Here is a 23,653-nt window from a genome sequence, read left to right as displayed (position 1 = left end):
AATTGTCTTTTTATGCAAATATTTGAACTTCTTGGGACTATTTCTGGGTGGATTCAGCCTAAGTCTTAGAGGGATGTCTGTAATACAGGAAGTAAATTTAATGTGGATTCTTTGGAGAATTTTCCAGAATTCTCACAGATGAGGTGACCCTCAGGGCAGTCGACTAATGACTCTCAACAGGAAAAAATCTAGAGAAAGAATTCCTGACCTCTCGGGGATGAGGCCCCTTCATTACCAACTGGGGTCGGTTGATTTTAATTAATTGAGCATCTACAGTGGTCCATCTTCCAATTAGATTTGATAAAATTATTATTCATAAATTTGTGCATAATTAATTCTGAAAACAATCGTTCCTACTCACATGAGTTGATTCCGCAGGTGACGGGGGTAACTCCTCCCGACCAAAATCTGTCCCGTGACCTTTCCGTATCCGATACTCCGCGAAATCCATCTAATGTACTCGGTCTGTGTAGGAGGTCCTCCAAAGCTTGCCTAACAATATACAGAACATAATGCCTCTTAAAAAATCTCTTTTCCCGAGTGCGTAGGAGCTGATAGAGGGAATAAAGAATTCCCATGGGATTTCACCATTATCCCTGAAAGTGAGGCGTGCTCAGTATTTCAACTCCCACTTCCGAGGGTGCCCCATCCTTTCCTTTTAGCCCCGTCAGTTAATCTGAACAGAGAATTTTTTTCAGTTCCATTTTTTTCTGGGTTGAGTTCCATCAGGTTCTTCATGTCGTATTTGATATTCCTTTGAGTGAATCGCATCTCAATATTTTAATTTTCCGGACATTAAAATTTTTTTTATTGTCTAGAGTAGTCGAGGGGACTCCCTTTCAAAATTCAATATTCTCCACGTATGTGATGTGGAACACATACATTGCTTATGTTTCATTGGAGTAATTAGGATGTTAAGAATGAGGGGAAGAATAAATTCACATTGTTGATAAGCTCCTAAATATCCGTGAATTTATCACAGAACACAATATTCTCGAAGAAGATTTATGTTTGGGATATTTTATCCTCTACTTCGGATACATCCCTAGAGGTTAACAGATTTTTCAAACGGTGAATAGCGTGTCATGAGACGGTTTCTGATAACAAACCGTTAGTCGCTCGGAGTATTTGGGGTCCAGGTATTTCTTTCTCTTTGAGAATAAAAAACTTTTAGCTTTTCACGCTTTCCACAGTCTTTTGTACTATTTTCATAGATTTTCCGATTTTCCCGAGAGTATTGTGAGAGTTTTATTCTTGGTTGGACGATAAAGAGTGAAGAATTTGAGGAGATTTTTATGAATTTCGAAAACAAACCGCAGAATCCCTCCCCAAGTGTCTCAAGGGCATAAGGGGAATACTGAATGCGAGAATGGGGCTGTTTCACCCTCTAGGAAATCTGCCGATCCCTAGAGATGTTCTCGGAATCCAAAATAAAATATACTGGATTCCGGAATATTATTCCGGATTCTGGAATGGAATATACCGGTTTTAAGAATATTATTTCAGGATATAATAGTGAGTGAAACAAGTTAAACTCATTTTTAATCGTTCAATATTTCCATTTTCATCAGTAAATTGTAACTTACTTCGTGGTATTTTTTTTTAATAGTGACATGGACTAAAAAACGAAGTAGGGAATTGTAAGACATAAATTTTTCCTTTATTCATTCTCATACAACATTCTTGGTCTCGTTTCATTACGCAAAATTATAAAACATTGGGTATTCGTACCGCATATCTAATATAATTTGAAAAATAGTCCCTTTGATGCCATTTACTTTATCAGTAAACCTTACCTTTAATCCTAGACTGGTCACCAAAATTTTTCTGATGTGATTCACCCCGGGTGACCAATCCAGGGTTAAATTACGACCAAAAGCATCATCTAATATACATACAAGATGTTTTCCACTGTACTCATGGTCCAACAAGTACAATGAACGAATATAAACAATCATATGAACTTGGATGAGATGATCGAGTGCGTTGACAATATTTACACATTTACAAGGAATGACGAAAATAAAACAGCGAGCGGTAAAGTATGACAACATGGGCATCAATAGAGATCAAGTCGAAGACAGTGATGAGACGGGAAAAAATTTGATCCTTGGTATTGGGTAGTTGCGAGAACTGGGTGAAATTGTACAATGGTATGATGTGGTGCGGCCTTCCAGTTCCCCAGACTCCCCACTGGTTTCTTATAAGAAGTAGAGCAGACTGGCGAGAAATATCAAAAATACACATGTAATATAGTGTGCAATGAGTACGAGGCATCTTCTTCTTCCTCTCCGAAAACTACCCTGGGAATACGAATATCCTATTGTACGTAATACATATAACACAGTGTCATAGGGGAATGAAAAATATTCCATTGTCTACGTGAAAAGAATGATTGAAGGAGAACAGAATAAATACCAAGCTCTTATCACGGAAAATTCTCCACGATTCCTTCCGGTGGATGGCTTTTTTTCCCCCTTTCTCTTTCACAATCCCGAAATATTCATCCTGGGATATGGTTACAGCAGTTTCAAGTGCAGAAACATGTAGATAGACACGCAAAGTAGGAGGAGTATCTAATGAAGATGACCTTCCTAGGTGATGTCGGAATTTCTTCGTTGCCTTCCAATATACCTAAAACCAAAAAACCATACATCAAACTTACCAATATTAGACACTCTTGAACTAATTGTGGGTGAAACTTTGTTCCTAATAGTAGAGTCGAATGGAGCCTCGGTGAAAATGATGAATGGGTTTTGTATTCAGTTCATGATGATCGACGAATCTCAGTGCTCACAGTTTTGATAGAGCCTAATCCTCTCTACTACGTCATCAGGAAATATTCTGCTTACCTTGTTAGGCCTGTTAAAGTTTTCTGGACCAGTTGCTTCAGACAGCGGCGAAAAGTTACACCGCACATGGCGTAGAGTAGGAAATTTATGCTGAAGTTTGTGTAATAAAGGAGCATGAAGAATTGTTGTAGACACCACAGAAGGGCTGGACTCTCCTGCTTCGCGAGGGTGAGGAAAAATATACACAGACGTATTCCATAGCTGCAAGGAGAAGAGAGAGCGAGAGAGAGAGAGTTCAGGAGTGAGGTTTCAACGTTATTTTTAATTAAAATTCAGTAGTGACACGGTAGAGCATGCTATTGGTCGACTTTTAATTAAATTTGTTATATCTATTCTTCGACCTTTGGTAATCATTGGGTAATGTTGGGGGGAAATTGTTATCACTGTAATGAAAATTAGTAAACACTGACTACTGAAGCTCGTGCACGTACTGTGCGCTGTTTAAATTCGAAATCAATTGATGATTGACTCAATACTTGGATGATAGTCCAAAATAAATGGTAGACTCAATATAACACGATTATGTACTCTACCCGGTTGAGCATACACGTTGAGGCTGCAATGAGTACGTGCCTCTTCGACTATCAAATGCATAGTCTTTAACGGTTGGATTAATGGATAATTAATATTAAATTCCATCCTCAAGCCGAAGGATCTCGAAACCACTCAAGATTTTCCCTTGACAACCGATAATATTTACAACAACTTCTTCTGTAAAGTGAAGGGGAAGCTGTAGAAAGGCTACAGTGAAAATTGCACTATAAAATTATATTCGGCTGTATGACTCGAAAACAGGAAAAAGCTGAGTCGACATAAAGCGGTTAACCGCTTCACTACTGAATTGATTCCACGTTTAAAGATAGAAAACTCACCTTGGAAGATTGAGAAGTATGAAGGCAGTACTTATAAGAAGAAGCATTTTTGTTATGTTATGTTGATTTTTCGTCGACATAACACTTCTTGAAGATGATCCAATGCCTGTCGTGGAACAGAAGATTTATGCGGAAACATTTATGAATATGTAGCATTGGGAGAGAGAGAATTGGTTCATTGAAAATAGCGCAACGATAAAATGTTTACTTATGCATTTTGCTCCAATTTCTGGTACTTGATAATTTAAATGACAGGGAGTTGTGGAAGATGGTTGTGCTGGTGTTGTTATATTCGCTGTGGCGGTTCCTGCCGTTGGTACGGGACCGCCTGAGGCTGATGAAGAGCGGTGAGAGTTACTGTTTTTTGAGGAATGAAATGATTGTTGTGAGCCAGCCCGATTAGCCATCATTGTTCCCAGCGCTATGCCATTATGACTGCTACTTTTACTCTGACAATTCAAGGAAAATGTGAAAATGTAAATTATTCCAAACAATGAAATTATGAACCGTACTTCGCGAAGTTTGGGAGCAAAAAAAATATGTAGTTCGTGACGCGTTGCGCGAGTGCAATTTAATTCCGCTGTGTTTTGTTTATTTTATTGAAAAATTGTTCGCTCGTTAGTCACCCGGCCTTTACGAGTTCTGCCCCATTCCCTGTTCGCTAATGAAACTTCGCACTATAAACTCCCGTTATTTTTTGCATCCTATTACCGGCCCATGAATTATATTTTTAGTGACATTCGATATATTCATCTATTTCTAGTAGTCGAAAATCTAAATTTAGCGAATGGCATATTGAAAAACGTCTTGATGCACCTGCATAAACCGCACTCTGAATTTTTCCAGGGAAACAATAACAAAAACAGCTGAAATTTTGGCATGATAATACGAAAATTTACTGCTGAGTAATACCCTTCCCACAGCCCGTAATGATTTATCAGAGTATTTGCAAATTGAGTCAAATCAATTCTGGTCTTCAACAGCTCTCTGGTCAATATCCATAACACTAAAAGAAAATTTACACAAAATTTGTTTACACTGAACTGACAGGTGCATCCGAAATATGAAAATCTACGTACCCATAACATAATTTATCATTGACGCACCTGACGAACATCACAAAAATCCAAATATTTATACGTAAATCTGCTGTCACATGTCTTTAACACAAACATCACTCGAGGAATCAGAGAACCAACTAATGGACTACATTTCAACGCCGAATTTAACAATCTACTTTAGAAATCGATCTTACAACACAGGATGTTCATTTATCAAAAGTATAAATCAAGGTGTTGCGCAAGTTGTTTGAATACCCACCAACAATCTATAAATAACGTTACGGATGAGCGGATGCACAGCGTCAATCAAAAAAATCCCTCAAAAACATTCTTCCTATTATTAACAAGATGTCGCAGATCGACCCCTCAGTTTTTTCGAGTCATGTCGCGGTCAAAAACATTTCTATTTTAGAACGACTTGAAATTTAAAATTACTCAAATTAAATGTAGCAAATGAATTTTCATATAATGTTATTAACTATTTGGTTGACGATTCTCTCGCACTTCCCCACTTTAATTGGTGGAAGGCACCGAATAGTGTTCCGGCGCTCAAAGACCAGTGAAAGATCCATTGACTCTCGTTAATTTTTTCAAAAACAGGCAAACACTCACCGAAATTTGATTGAGATTAATATCCGGTCGATCGTTGCTGTTGCATTGATTGGAAACTATAACACTTGCCATCGGCGTTTGTCTGAATCTCCTGCTAAATTTCAGAAGATTGCGCATAATCATTGTATTCATGACAACAATGAGTATAATAGGAACCATGAGGCTTGCAATACTATCAATCGTGCTGATAACTTTCATAATATCCATGTATTCGTGTTTGAGATCGCAGTAAGGCGTTCCCTGAGAATTTTCAACAACACCAGCAGCTACGAGTGCATAAGAGTGACAGATCATCGACGAAACAATCAATGAACAAACTATGGTTTTGGCCCTCGATATGGTACACATTTGTGGCCTGTGGAGGGGATACTGAATGGCAATGAAACGTTCGACTGTGAAGGCAACAATCAACCAAACACTGAGTGAACTGCAAACTGCACTTATGTACACTAGTATTTGACACCAGCCATGTGCGTTGAACACCCGCCAATCAAGTTCACTGTTCAACCAGACGAGGAGTAAAACATTTAAAAATGTGAAATCGGTAATGGCCAGAGCTGCCAGGTAGTAGCTGGAGCTGCGCATTTTCAGATGAGTGTTCGAAAATACAATGCATGAGAGAAGATTGCCAACCAGGCCCAGGACTATGATCGTAGGAATGTAATACGCATGCAGGAATTCCAGGAGAAAAAGCAGTGAGTCGCATGGTAGCGATTCCTCTTCGTAAATTAAACTGCTGTTGTAGTCAATGGGATAAACGTTTTTTGTCTGATCTTCCGGCACTGAACGTCGAAATCTAGTCTCCAAGCATCGTAGACTCATGCCATTCATGTTTTAATCTCAATTTTAGCCGAATAGTCGGAGTTTTTTTTTTCATCAACTTCCGCAATATTTTCTATTTTTACTCCACCCGCACTATTTAACTAGTATCGTTCTATGCACAGAATAGCTTTATTTTTTTCTCTTCAGGTTGATGTATTTTACCGAGTTGTTCGGCAAATTTTCCATTTGTTTTCGGTAGCGCGTGACGCGCCGGTTTTTCGGGTTGCCACGAGTTTCCATGTATCGTTTGCGAACCGGTTTGCCATTAAGTTGTTTTTTTTTTTGCCTCACTGTCTCGGAACGTTGATCGATTAGAATGGGATCGAGGATATTGTTGATGAGTTTAAATTAATTAACGTGATATTGGATGTGCTAATTGTACTCCTGTGTCCTGGCGAGCTTGAATGGGGCTTGAGACGTTTGGGGGTGAAAATGGCTTTGATGTCACCAAACACATGATCCAAGTTGAACTGTTTGGTGAGCTGTTCATTCGGAGCTTTGAAACTTTCTTATCGCATGCGCAAATTCATGCTTTTATATTGCGCCGGTCTCCTATTTCATTTCGAATCTCGGGAGTGGAGATCTACGCTGGTTTATGGTGTTCGCGTGATTACTCCAATTAGTCCCGCAGGTATCACAATTAATTATGACCAGATAATGCTTTTCATGTTGATGAAGATACAGAAAAGATGGGCTTCATTTTGCGTGTATCGAGAACATTTAAGTTTAATGAGGATTGAATTGAAATTATCAGTTGAGTCATGTGGAATTGGGGAAATATGATGTCACTCATCATATATTGACATTGATACTCGGGTGGGTGGACACATGGATCAAATGATTCCAATTACACTGAAAGGCCTCATAAAATAATCGAAGTGCCCACGCACAAAAATTGAAAAAAAATCTAGTGTCAGCACGAGATAATAAACATCAAATGACGGCGAGGAAAAAATTCCAGGACGAACCTGAGTTCCTTAATTTCCACCCAATATTCCTCTCCGAATATTCGCACTGAAATAATCCACAATAATTCGCCTATTGTTTTAGGGTTTTTTATCTATTCTATTTATTCTAGAAAATTTCTCCCCATAAATTTATATTTCTTCGTAAATCATGTTTTATACTGTAACTCATTGCCGTCAGCGTAGGGCAACATTGAAGTGCCAAAATTTAGGATGTCAGAGGAGAATTGAGTATCAAATTATGCGACCTCATTCATTCAAAGATTTTCCTCTCCAAGAGATTTATCTGCCACAAAGTGTTTTCATCCCCCTATTCATTTCTCTCCACCCGCCTCCCCCTGAGCTACACGATCTTCCTCACCGATTTCAGTGTTACCAAATATTGCGAGACGCATGCAGAATGCTGCAAGGTCAACAAGAGAATCCGGGGAATGTGTTTGAGTTAGTTGAAACATTTGTTCTCAATCCGAAAGCCATTACGCTCGGTCAACTGTATGGAGAATTTGATATTGATACACACGAGTGGACGGATGGAATTCTACCCCACATGGTACGTGCTGGAAGCAGTGCTAATGACATGAGAAGAAAGTGGTACATTTTTGATGGGCCAGTTGATGCCATTTGGATTGAGAATATGAATACAGTGTTGGATGATAATAAAAAATTGTGTTTGACATCGGGGGAGATAATCAAGTTGTCGGCACGACAAACAATTATGTTCGAAGTTGGTGATCTCAAAGTCGCCTCACCCGCAACTGTTTCCAGGTATAATAAATTTTTTATTAAAACATTTTTTCTCAGTGATTCATTCTACCACTCATTAACGTCGAAACACCAGATGTGGAATGATTTACTTGGAGAGCGGAACTGTAGGGACCGAAGCATTAATTGACTGTTGGATTGAAACCCTCCCTCAGGTACGTCGATAAATCTCTAATCACATTAACATCTAATGGGAGAAAGCTTTAAATATCTCCGGTTACATGATGAGCCCAAATTTTCAGGGGATGAAAGAATTCGCTGGCGAACTGTCGAAATTAACTTACCAGCTTCTTCCCCCAGCCCTCACCATTCTCCGCAATCAAATGAGGGAAATCGTTGCCACAGTAGACGTGATGATGGTGCAGGCCTACATAAACCTCATCAATGTACGATTTTCCATGGAGATGTCTGCGGAGGGTTCAGCCCCTCATTCTACGGAATCTAGTTCAAGGAGAAATATTCGTAAATATTTATTAGGGTCAGCGAGTCCATTTACATATTTCATGTTTCTCCAGTTTTTGCTTCCACTCACAAATATTTTAATTACCCTCATTGCAGTTTTTTAATTTTTGTGTTACACTAATCCCCTGAAATCCCAACAAGTTCGAAAATGCAATTTTTAATCGGATTTAAACTAGAGATGGGAAAACATCTCCAAGAGGGTTGGGTAGGAAGTGTTATTTTTCAGAATAAAATTATTTATGAGACGCAGTACCAAAGGAATTCCATTTGTATTCCATAATTAGTCTCCTGACGATATAATGGAAAAAAGGAACAGCTGAGGGCCAATTAAACATTTCCCTCTCATTTTTCCTTCAATTTTTCCAGGGGATTTATTAACTCCCTGGGCAACATTTGCGATAGTTTGGAGTGCTGGAGCAAGCTGTGATTCAGAGAATCGCTGGGCTTTCAGTGAATGGCTTAGGACGATTCAACAGGATTTGCATCATCCCATGCAGTTTCCAGCGGACGGGCTAGTCTATGATTACATGTAATTTACGTTAATCGCTCCAGATTCTTCGTTCCGAATAGGGATTAACCTTCATTCCCATCAATAAGTAATATTGAGCTTTTATGTTTGTGGCTTCGTCAATTAATAACCAATTCTCAATGCGATCATCATATAATCATCTTTGCATGACTACATAATGAATGTATGCAATCATTAATGGTGGCATGTAGAGTATTCATGTCGGAAATTCGTTTATCACATAACTCAATTATTTATTTTATTTCGAACAACAAATTTTTTTGTTAATTAAATTCTCAACGGCCTTTCACATATGTCCTTTACCTCTGCCATACCACCCCACCCTTCGATGATCCGTACAGCTATTCAAAAAAAAAATACCGAACGTTCCGAATAAATTCCCTTTTCCATATTCACATTTCGCTTTGCAATTACACGAAATTTTTTTCATTTTTTATTGAATAGATCTCGCTGTATAATTACGAGGCGTTGTACCGCATATTTTTTCGTGGCCGAATAGCGCGACCACTGGAGAGTTCGGGGGTGAATACAAATCAGTCCCGATACTTTTGTTACATATTCAGCATCAGAGCTTGCCCTGATTCGCGATAATTATGAAATATTCACGCCTGCGTGTCTATATTATACACATGGATTTATACCAGATTAGATGAAGGGGGATACACCGACGCCTCCACGGATAATTACATCCCACCCCGGTGGATAAAATGGACGGATGGAAAACAAGTGGAATCATTAGGATTGCAGTTGCAATTTCATGGTATATATATCATTTTCCCGGGAATTTACGAAATGATATTGTAATTTGGTATTTCGTCCAATAGACTTCGATGTTCCTACTATGGATAGCATTCGAAACTCCACGATAATTGGATATTTGCTGCAGCATAAGTCTAATGTTCTCGCAGTCGGTCCAACTGGTAGCGGAAAAACTGTCACAATTTCTAGAAAATTGTCCAGAGGCATGGCAGCCAAGTACATCACTGATTTCATCATATTTTCGGCGAAGACATCGGCTCAAAAAATTCAGGTAAATCCTGGCATCGAGAAAACTGACTTTTGTCTGATGTAATCAACTCATGAAGAAGAGAACTGGGGTTTAGATGACCTATTACATTTCCAGGACTTAATCGATTCCAAATTGGAGAAGCGAAGAACGGGCAGTTACGGTCCGCCAGTGTCGAAGAGACATATTTTCTTTATTGACGATTTGAATATGCCACTGTTGGAGCAGTATGGGGCACAACCACCTCTAGAACTGCTTCGTCAGTTGCTTGATTTCAAGGGTATGGTGCATGAATAATAGGCCAACAGTAATCTCCCCTTTAATCGATAACCAGAAATGTGCATGGGCTGCCAATCAAAATTTTGCACCACGGAATTCGATTCCGTTCGAATTAGAAACACCCCCCAGGGTCGCTGTATCCCCACCCCTGAATTAACGAAAAACAAAATTGTCCCCAGGATGGTACGACACGACAGATATCGGAGAATTCCATGAAATATGTGATGTTAATTTGATTGGAGCCATGCAGCCCCCGGGAGGCGGTAGAAACTCAATAAGCGAACGCGTACTTCGACACTTTCACCTAATAGTATTTCCAGAAATGGAGGACGAGGCCAAAGTAATTACACATGAATCGCCCAAACATTGATATGCCAGTATTTAAGAATTCATTCCGCACCCATATAAGTTGTTTTGATACCGGAATCATTAACAAACCCCTCTTGTGGGTAATGCGAAGTGAAACAGATCGATATTGGTCACCTCTATTTATTCTTTTCCCACTACCCTTTAAGGGCTCGTAGGTATTTGAGGTAATTATACCTCGTAACTCTAGTTTCAATAGCTCAGAATTTTCCATAATTACTGACAACCCTTGAAACTTTTCTACTCTCCCTTCTTAGCTGGTTATGAGGCTAACACACTCTCCCTTTACACGTGTCTCCGTTCCGTATTCCGGTCGTTTACACGAGTTGTGTTAATTTGAAAATATATTTTAGAATTCATCAGCCGATTATATTCGATTCGGGTGTAATTTGATTTAAAAATCAATTCCAGAAAAAAATCTATGGAACAATCATGAAATCCTGGTTAATCCGAGGTCCATTATCAATTGAGTCCCTCGATGACATTGTCAATGCCACTTTGACTATGTACAACACAATTTGTCAACAATTCCTGCCAACACCGGATAAGTCTCATTACACATTTAATCTACGGGATTTCTCGAGAATTTTCCAGGGAGTCCTCATGGCTGAACCAGATAAAATCGATGTAAGTTCATTTATCTTTTTCCACTGTTATAGCACCTGGAGATAATTGTCTAATTATCATTACTTGATTCTGTTCTTTCTCTTCAGACGAGAGGAAAGCTTTGGGCCCTCTGGTTTCATGAGGTTTCCCGCGTGATGAGAGACCGTTTGGTCAATGCAGAGGACTTGGAACGGTTCGATGAAATACTGCGATTGACCCTCATCGAATTTTTTGGAGAGACTGGTGGAGGTCTTGATGGTGAGGATTCAATATTCTTCGCTGATTTTTGTGGACCGCATGGGGAGTACGAGAGAATCATTGATCTTCGACAGGTATGTTCCAAGATCATATTCGCAAACTAATTCACCATCGTCATAATTACCATGAAACACTCCCACTTGCGACTACGACCTGAACTCCCTTATCCCTCAGATGGAATCGGTACTTCTGCAGAGTCTCGAAGAATACAATGAAACGACAAATGCGCCGATGAATCTCGTTCTTTTTGAAGAAGCTATGAGTCACATATGCAGAATAAGTCGGATTATTCGGCAAGCTAGAGGGAATGCTTTACTCCTCGGCATGGGGGGCTCCGGTGAGTTGAAATTAGTCATGCGCACCCGGTGAAATTAAGAGGAAGATGCATCTTTCAGGACGACAGAGCCTGACGCGACTCTCAGCTTTTTTAGGTGAACATGTTTGTTTCCAAATTGAGTCACGACGCTCCTACAGTCTCAACGACTGGCACGACGACATTAAGGCGGTGATGCTCAAGGCTGGATTATCGAGGCGATCCATCGTCTTTATTTTTTCAGACACCCAGGTTACGGTCGAACTCCCCTCTGGGAAGTGTTCCTTTCCGGGGCTGGCGGAAGACAAGGGATGACGATGGTGAAAACCCCACGTAGAATTTGGGTTGTCGGGTTTACCCTACATTCGGAGACAAAGGGAGTGAGATGAAAAAAATATTATTGCCATTCGCCGATGTTACGTACTGTGTCTCGGGTAGCACTGACATAACGTCAATGGATCGTACTAACGTCTAAACTGCAATAATAATTTTATTTGTCATCCACCCCCTCACGCTCCCTCCCACCGTCAATGTACCGTAATCTCGACGGCACTTGGAATTTTTCTAGCTCTTGACTGGAGTTAGACGATAATTCGCATCGCAGAAGTGACAAAAAAAAATTTGACAATCCCTTGACATTTAGATAGCGCCAGTCGATTTTTCTTTGTCTAATTAGTTTTACATTTGCGATAAACATCGTTTATCATGCTCCCTGTTACTGCGAAGTTCAACCCCTAGGCTGAGCCTTGGACCCCAGCGCGGGTTCGATTTGGATACCATATGTTTGAGAGAATACTTTACTTATTTCTTGAGTGAGAAGATTTATGAAATCATTGATCCGATGGAGAACAGAATTTACAGTTAAACTGTAAATTCACTGAAATCGTGACCTTTGTACAAAATTCCTGTTATTTTGCATTCCTAATGAGCCTCAAGGGTGGAATTGTTCACCGGTAGCACTTGGATTACAATTTGGAAAATCTCACGAATGAATCTCATCACTGTCGACCCGAAGAAGTTCATTTGACCCTTCCGAGAATCGACTGTGGCAAGGGTAGTCAAGCGTTGTAACCCTTGTGACTAACAGTGGACTCTTACGCCCCTTTAATATCATTTCCCTTGATCCCCCTCCGTCATCCCTCATCCTTGGTCGTCACACCACATGACAAATTGTTGTTCTGCCGGCCCCGTTTCTTTTATCTTATTGCCTTCATCTCTTTCGATGTCAAAGTTGCTCATGTCCTTAATAACATAATTCATCACCTCAAAACTCCAGAATAAATATTTCAGGGAGAAAAAAAAAATGAAAGAGCTATAATAATGTTCCATTATTATTCTGTTTTATCTTTTTTTTCCACATCTTCAATCTTGGCAAAATCACGTACGTTCCCATTTCACTAGATAAAAGATGAGTCTTATCTGGAGGACATTCATAATATCCTCAATAGTGGGGATGTGCCAAACATCTATCAAAAGGACGAACTCGAGAAGATTTATAACGATATGAGGGCTGAGGTTCAGGAAGCCGGCCTCTCTTTGAACAGGACCAACCTCTTCAACGCATATTTGAAGAATGTTCGGAGCAATTTGCATACGGTCGTTACCATGAGGTGCTGGCACTAAATATTATAAAAATCGAATGATACCGACTCATTATAATTTTCCTTAATCACAGCCCGATTGGCGATGAATTTCGTCGACGAATCCGTCAATTCCCGGCATTAGTCAATTGCTGTACTATCGATTGGTTCCATCCGTGGTCTGACACCGCACTACAGGTATGGAATCATCAATAAATATAATAGAGCCCTTTGAAAGGCCTTTGCCCTTCATTTACAGAGTGTCGCCGTCCGCTTTATCAAGGAAATCCAGGACGATCATGTTACTGGTGACATTTTCGACGCGATCGTGACGACTTGTCAATACATGCACTCATCCACCATCGACGCAAGTCAGGAATATCTCCAGGTATTGCCCCCGATGAAGAGAATGGACATATACTGCATTCCCGTGATTAAATTCCCAACTTTTTATGCCACAATCGATGCAAGTTCAAAATACTATTATTTATGGCCTTCTGTACGTTTGTACGGATCATTTATCCTTCTGATTTTTCCTTGTTTATTCATTTATCATTATTACTATTTTTTTCTGGGTCACAAAATGGGGTGATACGGTGGCCGATGATAGAGTTGGAGCTCACAGAAAAAATTTGTTTATAATTCGAGCGTTAATACGGGAAAAGAGGGGCTAAGTGACAGGTAGGGGGATGTGCCTGTGAAAAGGATAATTTATCGTCGTCTCGACAGAAATGTTCTGAAAATTAAAAAATCTGGCGAACAAGAAGCTCAAGAATGTGAATATCCTGGAGAAAAAAATATTGCATCTAGCGGGACTGCAGCTAATGGGATTCCCCTGTGTTTATTGTCTCATTAAGTCTTTATTGGCTGAAACCCCACTTGGAAATTTTACTTTCTCCCCAGGTGCTGAACCGCCACAACTACGTCACACCTGTATCATACCTAGAAATGTTATCCAACTATGGAAATCTTTTGTACAAGAGGAAGAAGGCGCTGATGCAGGAGATGTCTCGATTATCCACAGGTATCCAAAATTAATATATTGCCACCAATATTATCTTCAAGGAGTGATGCTGGGAGGAAGAAGGACCGAGTCGATTATGAGGGTGTTGCCTGCCGAAGGGAGATCCCAAAGTGCCTCAGACCCTCGCTCATCCCTGTTAACAGGGTAGAGGGATCACCGTTCCGTCCTCTGGCCACAAAAAATCCTTTCCATTTTTCTCTCGTAATAATGATTCGGTAACAAAAAAAGCATTTCTGCGAAACGTTTGCACCAGCCAGAGAAGGGGATTCGAGGAATCGAATCGAGTTCGTTGATTGCCTGGTATCATCGTCTATAAATAAAAAACGTGTTCCAGCGTGTTCATCGCTCTCGAATCGATTAATGGAATCCCATACGTCGAGTGAAATTTGGATTGAGCATGCGAGTGGGTAAATGACCTCCTATTTTTTTTTTATCCCATCTTGTCAGCCGAAAGGGTAAAGTTCAGAGGAATGATAAATAAGGGACCTGGACAGACATGAGCACTCCAACGTCCAATTTATTTCGCAATATGCGAATTGATGGTAATAAAAATGCGGAATATCCCGGAACAGGTCTGAATAAGCTATCAGGAACGGAATCGGAAGTCAAGCAGATGCAGGTAATTCTGACCGAAATGAAGCCGGAATTGGAGCAAGCCACCGTAGCTACTTCGGTCATGATTGATCGTATACGTGAGGACACTATCGAAGCTGAGAGAACCAAGGGTCTTGCTGAGGAGCAACAGAAGGAGGCGGCGAAATTCAAGCGTGAGAATGAGGCAATTCGGAACGAAGCGGATATGGAGTTAAGCCAAGTGAAGCCAATGCTCCAGGCGGCGGAGGCTAGCTTGAAGGCATTGAATAAGGGAGACATTACTGAGGTCAAAGCTATGAAACGCCCTCCAGTTGGGGTTGTTCTCGTGATCGAAGCTATGTGCATCGTTAAGGAAGTGAAACCGAACAAGGTGGGACACCCCATGATTTATCATTCTCCAACACAGGAAGAATTTTTTTATACTATATACTGATAATATATATATTTCAGAGCTCAGTCTCGAGAGAATATATAATTCGCTTTATGTATCCTCACAATCCTTTCAGCAGCAACCTCTGAGGTTACCCCATTCTCAATAAATAAAATTTACATGACACCTGGAAAGAGAACTGGGGAACAACTAGTGATCGATAAATCAGATTTTTGTTGGGAACACTTATAAGTTTGAGATTTTGTTTACATTTTATGAGGAAGTTATTGGAACAAATGACTGGAAAAATTATGAGGTTCGGGGGAATTAGGGCTTCACGTAGACGCACGTGATTGGAATGACAGTGAGCATCGTGAGGAAGGTAGGGATTGGGCCACAGGACTAGGAATGAGAAAATATCCTCTAGTCAGCCGATTCTGCGTCTACTGGGAATTTTTCGATCGTTGTATGGGGTTCCTTAAGCGTATTCTCATGGTGATGGTCTTACCCTGTCTCTTTCCGTCCAGGTACCTGGCAAATTACCCGGCGAAAAAGTTCTTGATTACTGGACACCAGGGAGTCAGATGCTCGCGGACGCCGGTCACTTCCTGCGCGAGCTGGAGAACTTTGATAAATCGAAGATCACCGAGGAGGTGATAAATCGGTTGAAAGCCTACATCGAGAACCCGTCGTTCCATCCGAGCAAAGTTATACAAGTCTCGAAAGCCTGTCACTCCCTGTGTCTCTGGCTGCATGCGATGTACAACTGGTACTTCGTTAATCTCAAAGTTGAGCCGAAAATGGAGGCACTGAAAAATGCTGAAATGAGCCTAATGAAGACTGAGGAGCAGTTGAGCCTGGCAATGGAACAACTGAGGGAGGTTGAGGATGGTATTCAGAGGCTGGAGGATATTCTACGTATTGAGGTGGATAAGAAAACAAAGCTGGAAAATGAGCAGCAGCTGTGCGAGGAGAGAATGTCAAGGGCTGTAAGATTGATATACGGTCTCGCTGATGAACAGCAAAGATGGATAACAGCCATCAGAGATATACAGATTTTATACAACAATGCTGTGGGCGATATTTTAATATCGTGCGGAGGTATTGCATATCTGACACCATTCACTGATGTCTATCGCAGGGGCTTGTTAAGCGCATGGACGACAATTTTGGACAATAAAATTCCTTTGAGTGATAATCACACAGCAGTAGCGGTACTGGGTAATCCTGTGGAAATTCAGCAGTGGCACATTAATGGCCTCCCGAGGGATACATTTTCTGTTGAAAATGTTATTCTCTCGAGAAATGCGAATCGTTGGCCATTATTCATAGATCCACAACGCCAAGTGAATAAATGGATTAAAAAAACGGTTTGCCTCTTTTTAATGCTATTAACCATTTTTCGTAGTCGACAATTAATCTGCGAATGGAATTCGCAATATTTTGGAAAAACCCTAGAATTATTTTTTATGGTTATCACATTAAATACCATAGATATCACTGTTTTAGGAAAAAACAGCGGGTCTATTGATCGCACGAATGACTGACAAGGACTTGATGCGCGTTGTTGAGACATGTGTGAAATTCGGACGTCCCTGTTTAATCGAGAATGTGGAATGTGAATTGGAATCTACGTTGGATAGCGTCCTGATGAAAAATGTGTTCTCCTATGGTGGTCAAATGTCTATAAAGATCGGGGACAACGTAGTTCCGTATAACGATCAATTTCGGTTATATTTGACCACAAAGCTTCCGAATCCCCACTATCCTCCGGAAATTACTGTCAAAGTGCTGATTGTGAATTTTGCATTGACCAAAAGGTTTTCATCGCTCCGTTTGATTTTTTAAATTGCAATAGTCCTTTGTTTTTCTCTTTATGTTTTCATGAGTCGACAGGCTTTTACCCCTCATTATAAGTAATTACAGAAATGTCATTTTAACAGTGGATTGTTGGACCAAATGCTGTCACTGGCTGTCTTGCAAGAGCGCCCCGAGTTGGAGGCAGTACGAAGAGACATAATAATTTCCTGCGCTGATATGAAAAGGGATCTCAAAGAAATTGAAAATAAAATACTCGATAAACTATCGAAATCCGAAGGGTCTGCAGTTGATGATATTGATCTCATCACTACCCTGGAGGCATCCAAACTCAAAAGCGAAGAGATTAAAACTAAAGTAGCCTCCGCGGAAGCAACACAAGCGGATATTGACAGAACACGATCCGCATATTTACCTGTTGCCAATAGAGCACAATTATTGTACTTTGCCATCAGCGATCTGAAAACCATTGATTTCATGTACCAATATTCGCTGGAGTGGTTCGTAAATATTTTCACCGATAGCATTGCCAATACTGAGAAATCAAGTAAGTCGGAATATTTTAATTATCATTTGAGTAAACTAATTTTCGGAAAGCTTGAAGATTCCATTTCCTTCGATAATTTTCAGCCAACATTAACGAACGTGTTTCGACTATAAACGAATACTTGACATTCTCCACATATTCCAATGTTTGCAGAAGTTTATTCGAGAAGCATAAACTTCATTTTGCATTTCTCATCTGTATCCGAATACAAATTGATACAGATTCCGTAGATACAAGTGAATGGAGATACTTCCTGTCGGGTGGATCTTCTTCCCAAGTAATTAAAACTTTGTTTGACGATTTTCCCTGAACTCCACGATTACATAACTTTATAAAAATACCTCCAAAAGGATATTTACATCAAAAGATAGCTGAGATGAGAAAACTTTATCAGGAAAAAGCTTGAAAATATTAAAAGGGATATTTTCAGTCCCTGGAGCGAACATAATATCATCCCTTACATTTCGGAAATAATTTTTTCAAGAAGTTCTTTCGAACGTATTTTTAATAGTTATTTCAACAAAGTGATTTAGTCATGTAACTTTTCACTGACGTTTCCATCTGACTGGAGTATTCCTTGCAGCAAAATTTAAATCCAGCACCCGAATGGCTGCCGGAGCGATCCTGGCTAGAGATCCAGTCATTAACTATATTAAAAGGATTTCGCAATTTCCCGAAATTATTCCAAAGCCGCTTGAAAATTTTCAAAGCTCTATACGACTCAAAGGAACCCGAAGTGTGAGAAATAATTGCTTTGGATAAAAATGAATTCGTCAAAATTGGTTGAATTCATCGTGTCCGTAGTTGCTCTACGATTTTTTGTCACGTTTCAGGGATTCAGGGTTGGAATCTTTGAATCTCAATGACTTTCAAAAATTGCTCATCATAAAATCTCTCAGACCCGACAGACTCATCACCGCCATTCAACAATTCATCAATAAATATCTCGGTAGGAGGTTTATAGAACCCCAAACCACTCAGTTGTCTACTGTCTACCGGGAATCCCACGCAAAAACTCCTCTCGTATTCATTTTATCGAGTGGGACAGATCCGGCAGCTGAGTTGTACACACTCGCTGAGAATGAAGGGATGAAGACTCGATTTTATACCATATCTCTCGGCCAGGGTCAAGGACCCCGCGCTGAGTTTATATTGAAAGAATCCCTTGAAGCAGGAAATTGGGTTTTTTTCCAAGTAAGTCGGAGTGTTTCAGAGAATTCCGAATGTTCTATTTGGTTGAAAATCAACCGTTGGAAATAACCGGCCCATTTTAACGAAGTCAGTTATCACATGTCTCGTCAAACCCCACAGAACTGCCACCTCGCTCCAAGCTGGATGCCACACCTGGATGGACTCATCGAGTCTTTCCCCGATAACATCCACCCTGATTTCCGTTTATACTTGACGAGCACTCCAACTATCAATTTCCCCCCGACAATATTAGAGAACGCCATGAAGTTGACTGTTGAGCCACCCAGAGGCATCAAAGTAAACCCCTTCCAGGGAATTCCCCTGTTTATCGATAAATACCCCGATGACTCTTGATTCCAGGCAAACATGCACAGAATTTACACAACTCAGATCCCTCTACTCCACGACCTGTTCGAGTCCGAGGATCTTAAAGCGAAGGATATCAAATCATTGCTGTACTCCCTCTGTTTATTCCACTCGATTCTTCTGGAGAGACGAAAGTTCGGCTCACTGGGCTTCAATATCCCCTACGAATTTTCTGACGGTGATCTCGCCATATGCATCTCCCAGCTTCAAATGTTCGTCGCGGAATATCCCGAAATTCCCTTCGAGGTAATTTTTCCTTGTGAATTCAATAATAAATTAGCTTTTCGGCCAGAAATGATCTGATTGTTGGATATACAATAATAAATGTATTTCAAGCTTATTTTCTATTTACCTTGAAAGGTGCTCATATACACCGCAGGGCACGTGAATTACGGAGGAAGAATTACTGACGATTGGGACAGGCGATGTGTCCTCACCCTTCTCCATGACTTTTACAATTCAGAAGTCCTGAAAGACGATCACACATTTGATGCGAAAGGATTGTACCAACAAGTATTATCGATTAGAAGATTAACGTTGAAATTATTAGCCCACTTTCTAATGTGCTTTTGGTCTTAGATATCGACTGTCACCCCAGCATCTTGTACTTATGAACACTACCTCAATGCAATAATGTGCTTACCCCTCAATGATGAGCCAGAGATATTTGGATTGCATTACAATGCGGAATTGAGTTATGCTACATCTGAAGCTTATTACTGCATTACTAATCTCGCAGCACTTCAACCTCAAAGCACTGAACAATCAACTGGTGGCAAAACCACTATTCGCGTCGTTGTTGATAATCTATTGACCAGGGTACCAGCATTATTCGACGTGAAAGCAATTCAGGAACGGTGAGATGATATTAATGAATTCCTCATGTGACCTCTGAAATCTTATTCTTCTCGACACTAAATTAATTGATGTAAACTATAGTCTATAAGAAAAGGGTCCATTATATAATCCGTAAATACTCCAATTATCCCCTTGACTTTTTCTATTTTGTTTATTTTGTGTCCTTTCCCTGACAAATTATCTAGTCATCCAGTGCTTTACGGGGAATCCCTCAACACAGTGTTACAATTGGAGGCAAAACGTTACAATACCCTTTTGAAAATTGTATCCAACTCATTGAGTCAATTACTAGCAGCAGTGAAGGGTGAAATTGTCATGAACGAGATGCTGGAAACAATGGTGAGCAATCTGAGCATGAATAATGTTCCGGAATTGTGGGAGTCACGAGGATACCCTTCATTGAAACCTCTGGGTAAGTTATTCCTCGTTATTGTCATCCAAACTCGTATTATATTTCATTCAGTTATCACTCGCAGGAGCATGGATGTTAGACTTAAACGAGAGAATCGAATTCATGCAAAATTGGAGCGACAAGGGGATACCATCCTCATTGTGGATCTCCGGATTTTTCTTCCCCCAGGCACTATTCACAGCAACATTACAGAACTTTGCTCGGAAGTACTCATTACCCATCGATACTATTGAATACTCCTATCAAGTACAAAACTTGTTCGAAAAAACATGTAGACAATTGAGTAAAGTCTGCTGCATTAACAATTTTTGTATCGAATGTACAGATACTTGAAGCTTTGCCGCATACTCGTGCACATGATGGCTGCTGTCTATATGGGCTCTTTCTCGAGGGATGTCGATGGAATGGTAATACACTTGAAGAGTCTAACGCCAAAGTACTCCATTCAGGTATTGTCAATGAGAAAGGTAAAATTATTCCATATAATTTATCGGGACGCATGATTTTAATCGCTCTGTTCGTTTCAGAGATGAAACCCATTTTTCTCCGACCCGAACAAATACGAAAATCCCCACCCAAGGGCGTTTATAATTGCCCAGTCTACAAAACCCTTACGCGCTCGGGTACTCTGAGCACTACAGGCCACTCCACGAACTTTGTCCTTTGCATGGAAATTCCCACTTCGAGGATAGAATCACATTGGATTAAAAGGGGAGTGGCTATGATATGTGCTTTGGATTACTGAACTTACACTGCATTTTTTTTCATTTTCTTCCACTATTGACAATCCATACTTCACTACTTTCGGGGAGTTTGATAATTAACCATCGATTCTACTCACAACCGTGAAATTTCCTGTGCCCGATTACACCCTCCCTTACGAGAATAAAAATGCCATCAATTGGAATTTGGAAATGGTTTATTTTGCAGAAAAAAAAAACCTCTTCAACATTTTACCTAGTTACCTCTAGTTTAGAAAAATGTAAACAATATTCTTCATCATCAGTCGTATTTACAATTCATTAGAGACAACGTGAATATTAAACATTTCCAACGGGCATAAACTCCTTGACCCCTTCGGGCACCTCGAACCTCTCTGCATTCTCCTCTAACAGGCAAGCCAAAACCTTGTTAACATTTAAAATCGTCCCTGAGATGACAGCAGGATAACCTCTGCCTGTGGGTGTTTGATAGGCAATCAGCAATCGTTTCGATAAATAATCCCCATACATAGAAACATGCCCAACCTCTACGTAATCACTGTAGTAACTGGACCAAAGTTCAAATGCCACTCTTAAACACTCTGCTATTTCCAACTGCCCTGCAGACCGCAAAACAACTCGGTAATGTACTCCCAAGCCGTCATAAATCTTTGAGACAGAGTCAACAAGCTTTTGAAACTCCTCCTCGTACTCCTGACTCCCAGCTTCCCGCACCATGGTCATACAGTGAACGGCGACTGTCTGGGAGACACCAAAGAGCCCCAGGTCCATTGGCTTCACCACTGAAGGGGTATAGCTACGCCCAGTGGCAAAATACCTGAGTGGAAAGGCCTTCGGGTTCACCAACTGCCTGGTGTGCATCGCGAGAAATGATATCAAACTCGCTCCACCGATCAGGTGAAGCCTATTGATCGTTTTCTCCTCAATCCCTTGATTATTTTTTAGAATAAAGGTGGAAAATGGATCCTCATGATCCATTCCCGCAGCCTCTACCAGCAAACTCCTGGCAAAATCGGTTCCAGCAACTCTGAGTACTCCTTCCGTACTCAGCATCTTACTTACGTAGGACTGCACAGCCACCTCAAATAGGGCCGCCTCATCGCACAGGTAGAAATGAAACTGATTGAGATATTCGAGTAATCCCAGGGATTCCCCGATTTGCAGGTGATTTTTGGGTGGGACGTTGACAGGCGTTTGAATTTTTTTAGAACCCACTGTTTTTAAAATCAGCTCCGATGACTCTGGGGTTCTCTCGTGAAGTTCATTGGGCAATTGCAATACTCGAGGGACAACAGTCTCCTCTAAATCCCAGAGAATTTCCTTGACTAATCGTAATTCCTGCTTGAGAACTTTTCCTTGTGTCATCAGGCCATTCAATTCCCTCTCAGCTTCAGAGCCTGGATCTTTGAGTTTTGATAATTGTTTTATCCTGTGGACAAGTGAGAATCGCCTGTTCTCTATGGCCTTTCTGTCGGCATAGATCTTCTGGTAAAAATCCCAAGTGGATTTGATCTCTTCAGCGTTGACATTGACTCCTCGGAGGTGCAAGTTTCGTTGGAGTTTATCAACTTGGCTGAATGTTTTGGTGTAGTCGAGGTAGGGCGTCAGGTATGAGTATGTCTCGAAAGCCTTGCTACCAGGGATGTAAAGGGCCGATGTGTACTTTCTATTTTGAAAGTATTTGCTGAAGTGGAGGGGACTGGAGACGAGGAGTTTGGAATTTCTCAGGGTGAATTTTTGGAACATATTTGAGTTAGTCTGATGGTGTTGTTTTCGGGATTTTTCCTGGGGGCTCAACGTCCATTTGAGTGAAGGCGTCACGCGGGAGAGTTTCTATCTTCCGTTTTTTCGAGGCGATCCAGGTGCCGTGCCCTGCAGCACGTTCGGACTCTTCTATTGTGTAGGGCTCGTCCTCGAGGGCTTTCATACGACGTTTGTGGACTTTGGTAGTGAAGTGGTCTTCGAGGGCTCTGTCGTTGATGAAGTATCTCCTGGGGCGAGAAATTGACAGAGAAAATTTGTGAGACCGTGATTTCCTAGGAGAAATTATTGAGTGACGAAGCTAGTAAGGGGCATTGTGTGCCAACTCAGCCAACTGGATTTTTTTTCTTTCATAAATATTAAAGGTTTCAAAATACTATGACTAGGGTACACTGATCTATAAATGGCCTGACCTTCAGATGGACGATTATTCACTCATGACTGAAATTTGCAGTCTCACATTATCCATTATTTAATTCACAAGTTGGAGATCCTTATTAATTTCAAAGATATATAATATTGATAGGCCTCCCTCCCACCAACTCCAATGACGTACATCTCCACTACTTTTGAGGTTAGAAATATATACTCACGCGCAATGAACGCAGTAGTACTGAGCAGACCCAGGCTTATCGAAATCAATGT

The 23,653-nt window shown here is 40.6% G+C and overlaps 3 protein-coding genes across 5 annotated transcripts in view; 1 reads left to right on the top strand and 2 right to left on the bottom strand.

Annotated features, from left to right (window-relative positions):
• LOC135163973 (dynein axonemal heavy chain 1-like) overlaps window positions 1–21,423 on the top strand; it is a 29,078-nt gene extending 7,655 nt beyond the window's left edge. Inside the window, exons 19-52 of the mRNA XM_064123879.1 lie at window positions 7,555–7,949; window positions 8,023–8,101; window positions 8,189–8,408; window positions 8,775–8,937; window positions 9,582–9,697; window positions 9,762–9,967; window positions 10,061–10,223; window positions 10,402–10,562; window positions 10,747–10,768; window positions 10,846–10,913; window positions 11,000–11,215; window positions 11,302–11,526; window positions 11,627–11,789; window positions 11,848–12,017; window positions 13,167–13,375; window positions 13,441–13,543; window positions 13,605–13,733; window positions 14,249–14,369; window positions 14,942–15,376; window positions 15,470–15,568; window positions 15,665–15,759; window positions 15,861–16,703; window positions 16,843–17,153; window positions 17,277–17,698; window positions 17,782–17,975; window positions 18,282–18,434; window positions 18,503–18,892; window positions 19,010–19,186; window positions 19,250–19,501; window positions 19,616–19,768; window positions 19,835–20,112; window positions 20,299–20,525; window positions 20,590–20,771; window positions 20,851–21,423. Of these exons, the coding sequence (XP_063979949.1) occupies window positions 7,555–7,949; window positions 8,023–8,101; window positions 8,189–8,408; window positions 8,775–8,937; window positions 9,582–9,697; window positions 9,762–9,967; window positions 10,061–10,223; window positions 10,402–10,562; window positions 10,747–10,768; window positions 10,846–10,913; window positions 11,000–11,215; window positions 11,302–11,526; window positions 11,627–11,789; window positions 11,848–12,017; window positions 13,167–13,375; window positions 13,441–13,543; window positions 13,605–13,733; window positions 14,249–14,369; window positions 14,942–15,376; window positions 15,470–15,568; window positions 15,665–15,759; window positions 15,861–16,703; window positions 16,843–17,153; window positions 17,277–17,698; window positions 17,782–17,975; window positions 18,282–18,434; window positions 18,503–18,892; window positions 19,010–19,186; window positions 19,250–19,501; window positions 19,616–19,768; window positions 19,835–20,112; window positions 20,299–20,525; window positions 20,590–20,771; window positions 20,851–21,270 (7,560 nt within the window). The 3' untranslated portion in view covers window positions 21,271–21,423. The remainder of the gene's footprint in view (window positions 1–7,554; window positions 7,950–8,022; window positions 8,102–8,188; window positions 8,409–8,774; window positions 8,938–9,581; window positions 9,698–9,761; window positions 9,968–10,060; window positions 10,224–10,401; window positions 10,563–10,746; window positions 10,769–10,845; window positions 10,914–10,999; window positions 11,216–11,301; window positions 11,527–11,626; window positions 11,790–11,847; window positions 12,018–13,166; window positions 13,376–13,440; window positions 13,544–13,604; window positions 13,734–14,248; window positions 14,370–14,941; window positions 15,377–15,469; window positions 15,569–15,664; window positions 15,760–15,860; window positions 16,704–16,842; window positions 17,154–17,276; window positions 17,699–17,781; window positions 17,976–18,281; window positions 18,435–18,502; window positions 18,893–19,009; window positions 19,187–19,249; window positions 19,502–19,615; window positions 19,769–19,834; window positions 20,113–20,298; window positions 20,526–20,589; window positions 20,772–20,850) is intronic.
• Window positions 1,665–6,696, bottom strand: LOC135163615 (uncharacterized). Of its 3 annotated transcripts, none has more exons than XR_010299153.1 (6): window positions 5,398–6,696; window positions 3,933–4,173; window positions 3,725–3,830; window positions 2,853–3,053; window positions 2,419–2,634; window positions 1,665–2,303 (listed from the first exon to the last, which is right to left on the bottom strand). XR_010299153.1 is itself a non-coding variant. In XM_064123200.1 (5 exons), the coding sequence occupies exons 1-5, from the start codon at window positions 6,226–6,228 to the stop codon at window positions 2,595–2,597; spliced, it is 1,419 nt and encodes a 472-aa protein (XP_063979270.1). In that variant the 5' UTR covers window positions 6,229–6,696; the 3' UTR covers window positions 1,665–2,594. The 3 variants fall into 3 exon arrangements, 1 of the variants encoding a protein (XP_063979270.1); XR_010299154.1 differs by having other exon boundaries at window positions 1,665–2,298; XM_064123200.1 differs by having other exon boundaries at window positions 1,665–2,634.
• Window positions 21,424–21,432: 9 nt separating the features above from the next.
• LOC135163614 (serine--tRNA synthetase-like protein Slimp) lies at window positions 21,433–23,573 on the bottom strand. The gene is made up of 2 exons (XM_064123199.1): window positions 23,422–23,573; window positions 21,433–23,238 (listed from the first exon to the last, which is right to left on the bottom strand). Exon 2 carries the CDS (start codon window positions 22,991–22,993, stop codon window positions 21,566–21,568), a length of 1,428 nt encoding a protein of 475 aa, XP_063979269.1. The 5' UTR covers window positions 22,994–23,238; window positions 23,422–23,573; the 3' UTR covers window positions 21,433–21,565.
• Between the last annotated feature and the right edge of the window lie 80 nt (window positions 23,574–23,653).

This window comes from Diachasmimorpha longicaudata, chromosome 6 (genome assembly GCF_034640455.1).
Source record: "Diachasmimorpha longicaudata isolate KC_UGA_2023 chromosome 6, iyDiaLong2, whole genome shotgun sequence".
Lineage (NCBI taxonomy): Eukaryota > Metazoa > Arthropoda > Insecta > Hymenoptera > Braconidae > Diachasmimorpha > Diachasmimorpha longicaudata.
This window is presented reverse-complemented; position numbering and strand designations above follow the sequence as displayed.